Here is a 13,612-nt window from a genome sequence, read left to right as displayed (position 1 = left end):
TTTTACTTACTCAAAATATAGTAGGCAGGATTCAGTAAATAGTAAGCAAGTATTCCATACCCATGGTTTGTTCAAATAGCTTTAGAGCCAATAATCCAGCATGCTCACCCAAGCTGTTCTCAAATTGCGTTAAATCTGATTAAAAAATACTAACCAACTAAATAAATAAATGGGTTTCACTTTATTTTGATGGTCCCTTTAATACATTCTGTTGACTAAGTAATGTTGCGCCTACATGTCTACTAACTCTCATTATAGTGACAGTAGAGTACTAGTAGACTGGTAGGGTTAAGGTTAGAATTAGTTGACATGCAGTTGCAAAGATACTTATAGTCAGTAGAATGTCTGTTGGAGGACCATCACAATAAAAAGATAGCAGATAAGCAGACAGTGTACTAGTACTCAATGAGAGTTAGTTGACATGTAGTTGCAAAGTTACTTATAATCAACAGAATGTTCAAAAGGGACCATCAACATAAAGTGTTACCAATAAGTAGCTTGTAGTTCCTGTAGTTCAACTAACAAAAGCTCAACTATAACAATGCCATGGTCATGGGTTTGCTTCCCAGTAAACGCATATACTAATAAAATACATAGTGTCACCGATTAGCTTTGGATAAAAGCATCGGCTAAATGCATACATGAAGCTATAGTTTTAAAGTAGCGTCACCAACACTGGTGAGCTGAGCTCAAGAAAAGCAGTATGAAGCAGCGAGGAGCTCACGTGTGTAGCTAAATGTGAGGCGTGAAGAGAGCGAGACATCAAACATGTAGTGCGGGGGGTGTTTTGCTTCAAGGTCTCTCCGAGTTTATTGATGAAATTATGCTAATTGGGACAAGTACATGGACATTTGGCTGCTACTCTGGAAACGCATGTAGTTGTTTCCAAAAAAAACAAACTTTTTATGACTTACTGAACTTCAAGAGAAGCCATTATGCTTGTTAAAACGCTTGAGTTTATGAGGTGCCGAAGGACAACGTCCCAGAAGACGAACCGAAACCACGCAAACAAAGAAAGGAGGCGATTACGAAATCCTCTTTCCCTTCAATAAAAACAAGTGGCCTGAAAAGCAGGAGGTTTCGTTGTATTCGGCTGAGTGACACATCTATGCAATGCAGCAGTCACCAGAGATCAAACACTGATAACCAGTGAACACGCGGCGGCTTCCAGCGCTGCCTCTAATAAAGACAGCGGGCCGCCGCATCTCAGGTATTAATCACACACAACAAAGCACTGTGTTTCTGTCAGTATGTTCCACTCGCTTCCACTGACTGCTGAATAGATTATAACCCAACTGATGAGAAAACCGCCAATACAAACAGGATGTTTACAGTAGAGCGGCACAACGACGACAAAACAAACCCACAACAGAGGAAAACTCTACAGTTTCAGTTGAATTTAAGTCTCAGCATCACATGTTTCTCCTAGAATTCCTAAAGAGAAATAAATTAGACAAGAAATATACACTGTTCAAAAGTCTGGGATCATTAGGATCTTTTTTTTTTTAAAGAAATCAAATTGATCAAAAGTGACAGCAAAGACATTTGCAGTGTTACAAAAAAAATCTATTTCAAATCAATGCTGTTCTTTTGACATTTCTATTCATCAGAGAATCCTGCAAAAAACTGCATCGTGGTTTCTACAAACATTTTTTTAAAACATTGATAATTATTGATACTTAGCACCAATAATTGATCATAAATAACCAGCATATCCGCATATTAGAATGATTTCTGAAGGATCATGTGACACTAAAGACTGAAGTAATGGATACTGAAAATTCAGCTTTGCATTACAGGAAGAAATTGCATTTTAAAATATATTCAAATAGAAAACATTTATTTTAAATTGTAATAATATTTCGCAAATATTACTGTTTTTACAGTGTTTCTCATCAAATAATCTCAGCCTTGGTGAGCATAAGAGACTTCTCTCAAAAACATTAATCTTACAGACTCCAAACATTTGAACGGTGGTGTACTGTACTGTATGTCAACATAAAAGTATACAGCTACTGTGTGACATGAATTTGGATAGGGTTTGAAATCTGAGCAGAGTTTGAGACATTATTGAGAATATGAAAAAAAACAAAATTCTCCCAAGCCTCAATTTGCTCTCCATTTAATCTCATCGCTGTCAGGGAGAAACAATTGAGACATTCCAGAGATCTCGTTTGTGATTTATTTCCCTGTGGGCATCGGCGTTGCGTGTAAAATAAATTCGCATTTCACTCAATTAATTCCCCTCCGTTAATATCAGTCTCCGAGCAGCCGTTGGCACAAGATGTTTACGCCCCGGGTGATTAAGATGGAAAAGTGAGTTTCTGACATTCCGATGGAAAACATTTCAAAGCTGCTATTCTGCAAATATTTCAGCCCATTTGGAATTCCTTTCCAGTGATCATAAAAAGACAACTGGCATATGTGTCCTCGACTCGGCAGCTAACTACAGGCACAAAACGTGTCAATTGTGGAGGCAGCGCTGTAGAGTTTGGGTGTGTGCGCGCTTGGTGAAGTGTGGCATTTTGGCGACTGCTCGCTGCTCTGCATGCATGAATAATGAATGCACAGGTGGTGGAGGGGGGTCAGGGGCCCGCGCCATCCTCCAAACAACAGAAAGGTCATGCTTGTTTGTGCAGTGTCCTTCAACAGATGTGAAACGCTTCTGACAGAGACTAGCAAATTTCGGTTAAAACGCTCCAAAAAAAAATTAGTTGATGGGTCAATTATGGTAAAGGTCAACGGGCGTAAGAGGAGAGAGGCGGCTAGCTTGCGCGACTTATGATAATAAATCATCACCTGAGAAACGGAGGTCAAATTCTTTCAGTTGTGATGCCAGTAATACAGGCTTTTATTACAGATAAAGGCCCGCATTCTATGCTTTGTCGCCCTGGTTTTGCATTCAACGAAAGGCGGCTTTGTTTTAATGGGGTTTGGCGACTCTCCGTCGTACAAATGGCAGCTCCAAATTGTTCTTTATTCGCACAGACTCAAAGAAAGAAGCGGGAAAAAAAATGCAGGTGGATTTTTCTCTAAGCAAAGAATCATTCCGATACGCGTGAGATTTGTCAAACGACGCTGCTCAGAGATTTCCCAAAAGGTTACAATCATCACTTATTATGGAGAGATGCCTTACAAGAAGTCAACTTGGGTTTTTTTGCTTCTTTTCACAGCAAATATGGTATAATGACATCAGCGGCGGCTTCAGACCTCTATGTAAAGTCACTGGGAAATTGCCTGGAAGTCTGCGCTGACAAATGAACCGGCTACTTCCAGGCACAGGAAACAATATCATTTTCTTACAGCTCACCTTGACTCATGTGTGTGTGCGTGTGCAAACAATCGGAGGGAGAAAACGGGCTTGCCCTCTGAGCTCCGGGCCTGATGCAATAAGTCACCATATGCTCGTATTAGCATGCTCTGCATTACGGCATGTGGCGCGCCTCCCGGTCAGCTGTACGCCAATCAAAACACATGCACCTCTTTTATTCGAAACAACAATCCAGCAGGAGTCAGCGGAGGATGAGGAGAGAGCTCTCTGCCTCTGTAGGTCAGCCCCATCTCCTCTCTCCGATCGGAAAATAAACAGAGATTCATGAGCTCGGAGGAATCGGGAGCGGGGCTGAGTATCCATTAGCTCTAGCGATGCAGAGCGGCAAAACGGGAATCGATAACAGGTTCTGTTCGAAATGTAGTGCAAATAAAATGAGCCGCGCTACTGATTCAATTCAAACGGCTGCTGTCAATGAGATGGAAGGACACAAAGCGCCTCTCATTGTCCTAGAGGGTTTGGATTCACCTTGCTGAGCCTTCATTAATACATGGGGATGTGATGTACTTCATTCCTTTCCTTCGCTTACATCATTTCCTGGACCGCATGTCGAGCACGTTGGTGTCGGACGTGTAAAAGGCAACAGTCTTGTGGACCGGCCCTGCTCCGAATTATTCACTATATACATTTTCTCATTAAAATGCATGCGGCTCTTCAAAGCAAGACAACAATGATACCATCTGTTGTGTGCCGGCTGGAATACACAGAACAAAGCCGCTGAAAACTGCAACAATTTACTCTTGCCTCTAACAACGTTCACGGTACTACAGCCATTCCAAGTGTACAGTAAATTACTCACATTTAAGTGCAAAGTAGCTGTAATTAATAAAATAAAATAATAAAATAAAATAATAAAATAATAAAAAAAAAAAAAAAAAAAAAAAAAATTAAATAAAATTAAATAAAATTAAATAAAATTAAATAAAATTAAATAAAATTTAATTAAATAAAATTAAATAAATAAATTGAAAATTAAAAATCTTTAGCTATAATTCCATACAAAAAAGCAGGAAAATTATTACACACATATTATAATAAAAAATGTGGCAACTGTAATCATCAGAAGTACTAGTTCGTCTTTTTGTTGAAACCCAGGTACTGAAAAAAAAAAAACATACCAAATGATCCTAAGAGCATCATCTCTTTTAAATATTACATTTAACCACGGCCATCAAATATAACGAGAAGAGCAAGTATCGAGCACATCTTTTTTATTTTCATTGATCCCGACTGCATCCTTTATCACCAACCAATTAGCATTAGTTGATTAACCAGGCCCATTACTCACCTAATCGTTACAGTCCAACTAGGAATCCATAGTTACTGTTAAATCTATAGGCTGCTTCAGTGTACTGACATTCGTAACTAATTAGGGTTCTGTAGGGCATGACACAGTCTTGTTTATTTATAACCGACAGCTATTTTTCTTCTCGAGCCTGTAGTGTAGCAAACTCCAGCCAGGAGGGAGCGAGTTATGATCGCTGTGCAGATCTCACTCGACTTTTGAATGCACATCCAATAGTTTCATAGTCTACTTCCTGTCCTTGCTGGTAACCAAGAGCACTAACTGATGAGCTGTTGATGTTGTGTTCAGTGTGAATAAACCAGTTTACAATGTGTTGTTTACACTTACAATTACACTTAAAGTTTGATGAATAAAACAGAAATGTGCAGCTTGTATATTTGTTAAAATACATATTTAGTTTAAGAATTAAGTATATAAGAAAATATTTACTTACAATTGTTGTTGTAAATTAAGCTCAGAATTATTGATTTATTTCAGATTTAATATACGGTAATTATTTAGAATAAGAATTTTTATTTTATTATTTTTATTTTATTTTATTATTCAGATGCCCTGAAGCTTGTCTGTTATTTAAGCTTCAGGTTGTATAAATATAATTGCTGTCAAATCGATTAATCACATCTAACATAAAATATTTTGTTTATATAATATTATGTTATTATACATGTTACATATCTATATCTATATCTATATACATACATATATACAGTATATACACATACGTTTACATATATGTACATGTAATATATATTACACATGTATTGGTTATGACATAGCCTACGTTGAACATCAAAAAGAGCAAAATAAATCATGATTTGTACACACAGTCTTACCTTTGACTGAGGTGTTGGGCGGAGGTCCTTCGATGCGCAGGTTCCACGGCGGGTCTCCCTGGTTGGCGAAGTCCCTCATCTTAAGGTAGCTGATGGTTAGGCGGATGATGGAGGCCTTATCCAGCTGGCTGGTGATGGCGCCGGGGAGCGGAAGCATCTTTGCCAGCTCGTAGAACTCGAAGTTTTCCTTCCCCCGGCGCGAGCGAGCGGCGTCACGTGACTTCTCCTTCCTTAGAGCCTGCAACCTGGCAGAAACGCAAGAACATCAGTAATGTAAACTGCTAGTCAAAGCCTGACAGACTTTGCCTTCTTGTTGGAAGACGTCATATGATCCTTTATGCTTAAAATGCTTGATTGATAAATGATTTGACTTGAATGACAATTGATGAATGATAATTTAGTGTTTTAAATTTAAAATGTGTCTTAACACATAGTCCTAGTTTTATTTTGTGCATGTTATTGTAAAGACAATATCTTTCATTAAATTAAATAACTTTCTTCACCTCCAAATTTACTTTTTGGTCAACATCACAAATCGCTCTTATTTTTTTTATCCCCTCCCCATCCAACAACCTGACAAATAGAGACAACTTTTTCATAATCCAAACAATTTCCAATGTAAATACGCAAGTCTAGATCTTCATTTTATTTTATTTAAAACTTGAAATACTATGTTTCAACGACAGATGTCAATGGAGAGAACAGAATGTAATGGTGTAACTTTAATATATTGTTTTACACTGAAATACGTCACATTCAGGGCTTGACATTACATTTTTTGCTCACCAGCCTGGCTAGTGGATCTCCAAACACACCGGCCACAATTTTGACATCGATACAATCAGGAAAACTGCCATATATATATTTTTAATATTATCTCATAGTTTGGCAGCAGAGATGTATTAGGCTGCCTTCACTTTGTCACATTATACTGTTACACATGCATTTTCTTTCTCAACTGTTTACGTTCACTTAAAACATAACTGACTGTGTTCACGTGAATACTCACTGAGGCGGCTTTATGTGTGCACACTTTGGGTGTGGGAATGAGTACAATTATGCTAAATATGCACAATCCCATGCCGAAATTCAAGCCTTGTAACACCAATATTCATCCAGAGTAAATTAAACGAGTGAGTGGAAGCGTTTCAGATATTTCAGTATCAATATGTATCGACAAATCTATATTTTGACAACTCTTTATGGCATCTGAAATACAGTAACAAACTAAGTGCAGTTTAAAAATTCAACCTGCCAAAGCGGCTAGTAGGAGACTGCGTTACACACCACTGCTGAAATACACTAGCATTAGGCGGGTTGACGCATGTTAAAGTCAAGCCCTGGTCACATTCCAAAGATAAATGGGTTGACTTTAATTGGAACATCACTTGCAAAAACATACTGTGGTGGTATTAAACTAAAGTACACTACCGAAAATGTTGGTTGGTAAGATTTTTTTATGTTTTTGAAAGAAGTCTCTTATGTTCACCAAAGCTGCATTTATTCAATTAAAAAACAGTAAAACAGTAATATTGTGAAATATTTTTCAATTTAAAATAATCGTTTTCTATTTGAATATATTTTAAAATATAATTTATTTCCCTGTTTTGGCAAAGCTGAGTTTTTTTCACATGATCCTTCAGAAATCATCCTAATATGCTGATTTGCTGCTCAAGAAATAATACTTATTATAAATGTTGAAACTGGTTGTGCTGCTTAATATTTCAGAGGAAAATGTGATTCTTTTTTCAGGATTCTTTGATGAACAAAGTAAAAAAATAAATAATTTGTAACAATGTTAAAGTCCTTAATGCCACTTTTGAACAACATAATGCATCTTTCCTGAATAACAGTTTTCATTTCTTTAAAAAAAAAAAATCTTACTTTCCCCACACTTTTGAACGGTATGTTTATAGTAGCACAGTACAAAATTATGAATATTCATAAACAAGAATACCACATACAATTTGTTATTAGTCACAGTATTACACCATAAGCAGAGAGTAAACCATGATTACTATTGATAGATCCAATAATATTAGCCTCTATTCATAATACACACACGTAAACCCGATTCATCTCGATTGTAATTTATAGCTATATATCCCAACATGCTCTTTCTCTTTTCAACACTGCTTTTCCCAGCCAAACAAAAGGCCCAGGAGAGACGGTCTGTAACTGAACTCAATAGCTGTGCCTGGCTCTTTGTTATTGACTGTATATAGTATCAAGAGCACACCTCTGTGCCAATCACAGACGGGGCAAGCAACCGCGGTGTTGTGGCGCTGGGCCGCAGCAGGCTAAAGTTGCAGTCACACCGACTTTGTTGTGCTCCGTCGGGAGACCTCAACTCAATTGATTCAGTCATTGGAATCCAGAAGTGGGTCGAAGTTGTGATTAGCTTTGGCCCGGGGTCTCGTGAGACGCCCCTGTGAATGACTTTTATTGCTGCCTTTTTACCACAGACACAGACGACCGGCCAGAGATCTTCTTTCCCCGCCAAGCTGTTAAACAAAGAGAAAGAAACACAACACTGAGCTAACCTTACCTGCATTTGAGCTTTTGAAACGACGCTACACCGAAAATGCCCAAAATATACACGCGCTCCCACACATGCCTGCACAAAACAATGATATATTATAAATTATGACTACCGCCTCAAAGTGCTTCTGTTTATTTTAAATCGAGTGATTTACAACTCTGCAGTGAGCATTTCTCTTTATTTATTTCCTTCTGAATAAAATTAGCCCCTTTCTGGCAGCAATTGCTAGCAACTCAACGCAGTGTCTGCACTGGAAGTGTTATGTTACAGAGTTAAACAAATGGTTAGAAAGAAAAGATTATATCAATTAGCAAGCCAGTGACCAGAAATATCAAGAGTCTGCTTCATAATTCATTTAAATATATATCTAATAAAATAAATAGCTATCAGTTCATTCTGCAGGGCTATTATCGTTAACTAAAACTAAAACTCAAAAAAATAAATTTCCATTACTCAAAACAAACGTTCACTGAAATAAAATTATATACACTGTAAAAAATAATTCAGTAAAAAAAAAAAACGTTAAACTGAATACGGTATGTTACCGTTTTTGAAATTAACAGCTAAATACCATTTTATCAGCTACAGCTATATGCTGTTAAATTACAGGTTTATACTGTAGCTGACAAAACGGTATTTAGCTGCTAATTTCAAAAACAGTAACACCGTATTTTTACGGTATGATGCTGGCAACCACAGCTGCTAGTAGTTTACCGGGTTTTTTTACAGGACTATTTTTTATAGTGTATAAATGCGTAGATTCTTTCAGCTACAGCAACATTTCTCATTTTTGTTTAGTTTAATGCCAGGTACACACTGCACAATTTTAGCCCCGATTTTCTAATTGCCGACAGTTCTGTGAAAAATCGCAGACAAATGCTCGAAATAAGAGGCAAATTGGTGCTCGTTCATGTGAGTGACAATCCCGTAGTGTGAAATGTGTTTTAACTTGAAAAAACATCAGCAAGCATGGCTTCTGCATAGTACTTCCCTACTATATAGTAAGCGAAAAACAGTATGCGACAAAAGTAGTATGTCTGAATTCATAGTACCTATAAAGAGTTGGCAAAAAGTACCCAGATGACCTACTACTACCAGCGAGATTCTGAATTGTGCATTATTATTTTTTTTACTAGATCTTTACTATCCCATGAGGCCACGGGAGAGGATTTGTGAATGGCTGGTAGGTCACGTGATAATGACAACATGCCGGATGTAGTACGTGTGGATTACATGTTGTACGGTGTGATTTGTAATGATCTTATCGGATTGCAGAAATCGCACAGCCTGGAGCAGGCATAAGGCTCAAAATACTCAACATAGTGTTGTCACAAGGGGTGCTAGAGCAGAGTAAAATATTTTTCGGTCAACTACTGTCATGGCGGAGCAACAGTTTTGAAGATAATCTTGTCGAGTAATTTAACGTGTAAAAGTTAGATATCCAGATAATAACGTTCAATGTAATGGTGCATACAACTCTGCACTAGTGTAGAACCTACATCCTTAAAAAAACAAAGCCCCAGTAAAATGTATTCAAATATAAATCAGATTCAACAGCTTTTTATTCATAAAGCACATTATTTTCGGTCACTTTAAGCACAAGTAAATATGCATGAACTCAGTGTATCAACTAATAATGCACACGGCACAGGCTTTCTGGTGTTTACGGTCCCAGCACTCTGGTCCGAGGTTTGAGCTCATTGATTTATGATTTTCAATCAAACAACTCACAACAGCCGCTTTAATGCTTCCAAAACACAACTGCCCACTTTCTGTAGCGTTCATCATGTCAAGCCATTCTGAATTAAGTCGGAAATAAATCAGCCCAGAGCTTCTGCGTTCCCTGTTGGCCGACATTTAGATTAATTTTTTACCACCATAAATGCTAAATCAGTTATAGCAAGTGCCGAAAGATGGGGAGAGAAGAATGCCTTGATGGATGAAAAACGACTGTTGGTGGAGAAGAAAAACAGCAGATATTGTCTTCGCATTTTACCAATGAACAAAAAGCAACATTAAATATGGAGCCGTGCCACAGGACGCAAACATATTCTGGAGTGCTTAATCTTGATGTAACCTCACAATTCCTACTCTGCTTTAGTAACGGTCAATAATTCCAGAGCAACTTCCAGCAAAAAAAAAAAAAAAAAAGACCACCAATGGCACCCCACGCAGATCTGATGCTACAGACGCAGATGCAGTGATCAATTTTTATCCTGTATGAAACTATCATTTCAACATCAAATATAGATTAGCTCGACGCCTTTGCATACGAGCGATGGATTTCTATTCTCGATGGCGCTCCAGCAAAAGAATAAAAACTCCATTTGATGGTCTGATGCTCAGACAGTATATAAAGCCAGTTGTAATGGTTGTTTGGATGCAAAGTGCAACAGAGCAGCAGAATTTCATTTGTTCCACAAACTTGGAAAGCATTATGCTGTCCTGCCAAATACGTCTTGATGCACCAAGGTTAGGTGACCTTCATTTTCGTGACATATTTATTACGTACTACGGGAAAATGCAACAAACACGAAATCACGGTGATACCACGGGCCCTGCGAGACTCTTGCGGGACCTTTCAGGGAAATAGCAACAGAGCTTTGTTATGTGGCGTGGACTAACGGCAGCGGCTCCTGAGTAATGAGTGTTGTGTTATTGGCCTGTTTTCTGAGCACGAATTTATGATTTTGCCGTTTCCTGCTTCCAGGCTGGTATAAAAATACTCCTAGATTATCTGCAACAAACATAAAAGTCCCATAAACCTTTTTGGAGCTTATGCATCCTGAAGGGTTTGAGTTTATGCACATGAAAACATCCGGTAACAGTAAATGGCCAATCGGTGTCAACAAAATATTTTCATCACAAAGACAAAATGTCATTGAATCACAACCCCTTTTACTTGGGTGTAATGTGTAATGTGTAACTACACGTGTAATGTGATGTAATTCAGAGCAAACGTAGGGCAGGATTTGACTGCATCCATCAGAAGCTGGAAGGATCATGGAAAGTGGGCGTGTCATACCAGAATGGGGCCATTTAATTGGATGAATGATTTTAAAGGCATTTGTTCCTTACCTTGTGATCGACTGTATTGCTCTATATACAGGAGTAAATTAGTAAATCTGACACACACACACACACGCACACATCAAGAGGCTGAAAGTTCTGCAAATGATCATTTAGGGTTGAGGTAATTGCCTTCATCAGTGTAGAAAAATCAGGCAGAAGAGAAATGTCACTTTAGATTATCTTCTTGCCTCCTGAAGCAATAGATGACACTTGATCAGAGACTAAATGCCAAAACCAATCAATTCCTTTTGTGACTCTTCGCCATGCCGCAGTAAAAAAGGCCATAGTCTTGGTTCTTCTAATTAAAGTAAATGCTATCTCCTTGGTAACCTCATTAATATTCTCATTGACTTGGTTATACATACAGTATGTCATATGACTGGTCAAAATTAGATGGAGCACTTTTAATCAGCCAGAATGTATATACTCTCAGAAAGACTGTATTTTATGTACAATTTGATGAAAATCTTTTCACTAAAATAACTTTAAAGGTTACGTCTTATTCTACAAGGTTGTTTGCACCAAAAACAAGCTATTTAGTTCATTCACCTTCGCATTTCCCACTCTCTCTGACCCTTAGATTTAAACAGGCTGTTTTATACTGTACTTTAAGACTCTATGTAAATGAGCTCTGTTATGAATGACAAACTTTTTTCGCATGTGAAATGAGGAGCAACGCCCCCATCTAGTTGCTGGACACTGAATAGTCATTGCTATTGTAAACTTGCGTGTTCATTGGGCTTTTGGTTCTGACAGTCTGCATACTACATCAAACTATCATCTCAAAGAGCAAGAAAACCCTGCTTTTATTTACTAAAGTGTGACGACAATAAAAGTCTAAAACTATAAAAAACAACTATAAAAATATCACAATCAAAGCTGCAATCTTTAGTTAAGTGCAAGGTCACGTCTCGCAAATGCACTAATTCCCTTGAAGGTCTGTGCGTACTTCCCTCTCAATCAGTAAAATGGATCCGGTTCTGATGCGAGTCTCCATTGCCCTCAAAGTTCTGTCATTCGACTGTTCGTTTGTCCTGTGTGTGTGTGTGTGTGTGTGTGTGTGTGTGTGTGTGTGTGTGTGTGTGTGTGTGTGTGTGTGTGTGTGTGTGTGTGTGTGTGTGTGTGTGTGTGTGTGTGAGTTGGGAGCACATTGACATTCTTCATTAATATGGACGTCAGTTCAGGAGATCTATAGATGCGCTGCTGTCATACATCAGCAAGCGCCGCTCTGTTACTAAACAAGAGGCTGGTGTTTGCATTGGTTATGCTCAGTTTTTCATCTGAACAGCTAGCCAACCTTAATATGATGAATCAGAGGACTGTAAACCAGATTTTGACTATTCAAAAACGCAAGTTAATGAAACAAACTTCTAAAAACTGTCAAATGATTCTGTCTCCACCAGTATACACATTTTAAATAATTATATATATATATGATATACATACATATATACAATATAAATGTGTATATATGTATGTATATCACATTATTTTTGTATGTGTATTTGTGTATTATCCAATAATATTTAATATTCTATATGTATATACAGTAAATACATATATACACACATATTTTTGCCACTTTCACGCCGTCCTCACTGTGTTTTCTTTACCTCTTACAATGGCTTGTACATATTGATCATGAGTCCAATCATGAGGTCAGTTTGAAAAATAATACCTACAAATTATGCAAAGCGAAGCCATAATCAGTTTTTTTTCACCCTCTGAAATAAAGTCCTTCTATGCGACTGTCTGTCTTACAGCTGCCTTGTAAACCCATTGAAAGCTTTCTGGAAGGCCACATTCACAGTGAATTGCCCCTCTTGTCACAGAGTGGCATACACTCTCATAACGCTCAGAATGCAATTTACTGAACACTTTCATAAAGACCGGTCTCTCTTAGCTAAAAGCAATTTATTGTCTCTTTTTGTTTAGTTTTAGACAGAAGGGAAAGTGGCAGAACCGAGAGGGTGACAGAAATAACCGCACAATGTTTGCATAAACTCCAGAGTCGCAACAGCAGATAACAGGCATCAATTTAGTAAAAATGCACATCTTTTAGCTAATAATAAAACCTAAATTATGTTATTCCACTTTGAAAGGGTCGGTTTGGACAAGAAGTTACATTCCAAAACTCACCATGCTCACTAAAAGACCCATAATGCTTTGAAACAGGAAGCACTCATTTTAATGCAGCTGCAGCTCTCCAAAAACAAGCTTTAAAAAAAAACTGGGTGGTTTGAGAATCCCACAGCGCTTTTCGTTTTATCTCTCAACAGACATGACATCTCAATGGCCGGCGATTGCCCAGCAGATTCGTGTGGTGTCACAGGGGCTGTGGGCGTGTGATTGGCTGTTTATAGCACACGGGTGACCTGACTGGCTGGACAAAGAGAGGTTGTCAGAGGAAAAGGTCACGGTGTTGCTTGTACAAAGTGAAACTCGTGTCAGAGCCACAGAGAAGGAGGCGTGCTGTATTATACCTGCCGAATCACAAGCTCAAGCTAGAAACTCAATGTGTGTGTGTG

General features: G+C 38.0%; 1 protein-coding gene across 4 annotated transcripts in view; it reads right to left on the bottom strand.

The window, feature by feature from the left end:
• Positions 1 to 13,612, bottom strand: part of npas3 (neuronal PAS domain protein 3) — a 295,848-nt gene that overhangs the window by 183,705 nt on the left and 98,531 nt on the right. For all 4 annotated transcript variants that reach the window (XM_079634098.1, XM_079634099.1, XM_079634100.1 and 1 more), the window contains one exon: positions 5,471 to 5,715. In XM_079634098.1, coding sequence (XP_079490224.1) covers positions 5,471 to 5,715 — 245 coding nt within the window. The remainder of the gene's footprint in view (positions 1 to 5,470; positions 5,716 to 13,612) is intronic.

Source organism: Phoxinus phoxinus (genome assembly GCF_949152265.1).
Source record: "Phoxinus phoxinus genome assembly, chromosome: 13".
Lineage (NCBI taxonomy): Eukaryota > Metazoa > Chordata > Actinopteri > Cypriniformes > Leuciscidae > Phoxinus > Phoxinus phoxinus.
This window is presented reverse-complemented; position numbering and strand designations above follow the sequence as displayed.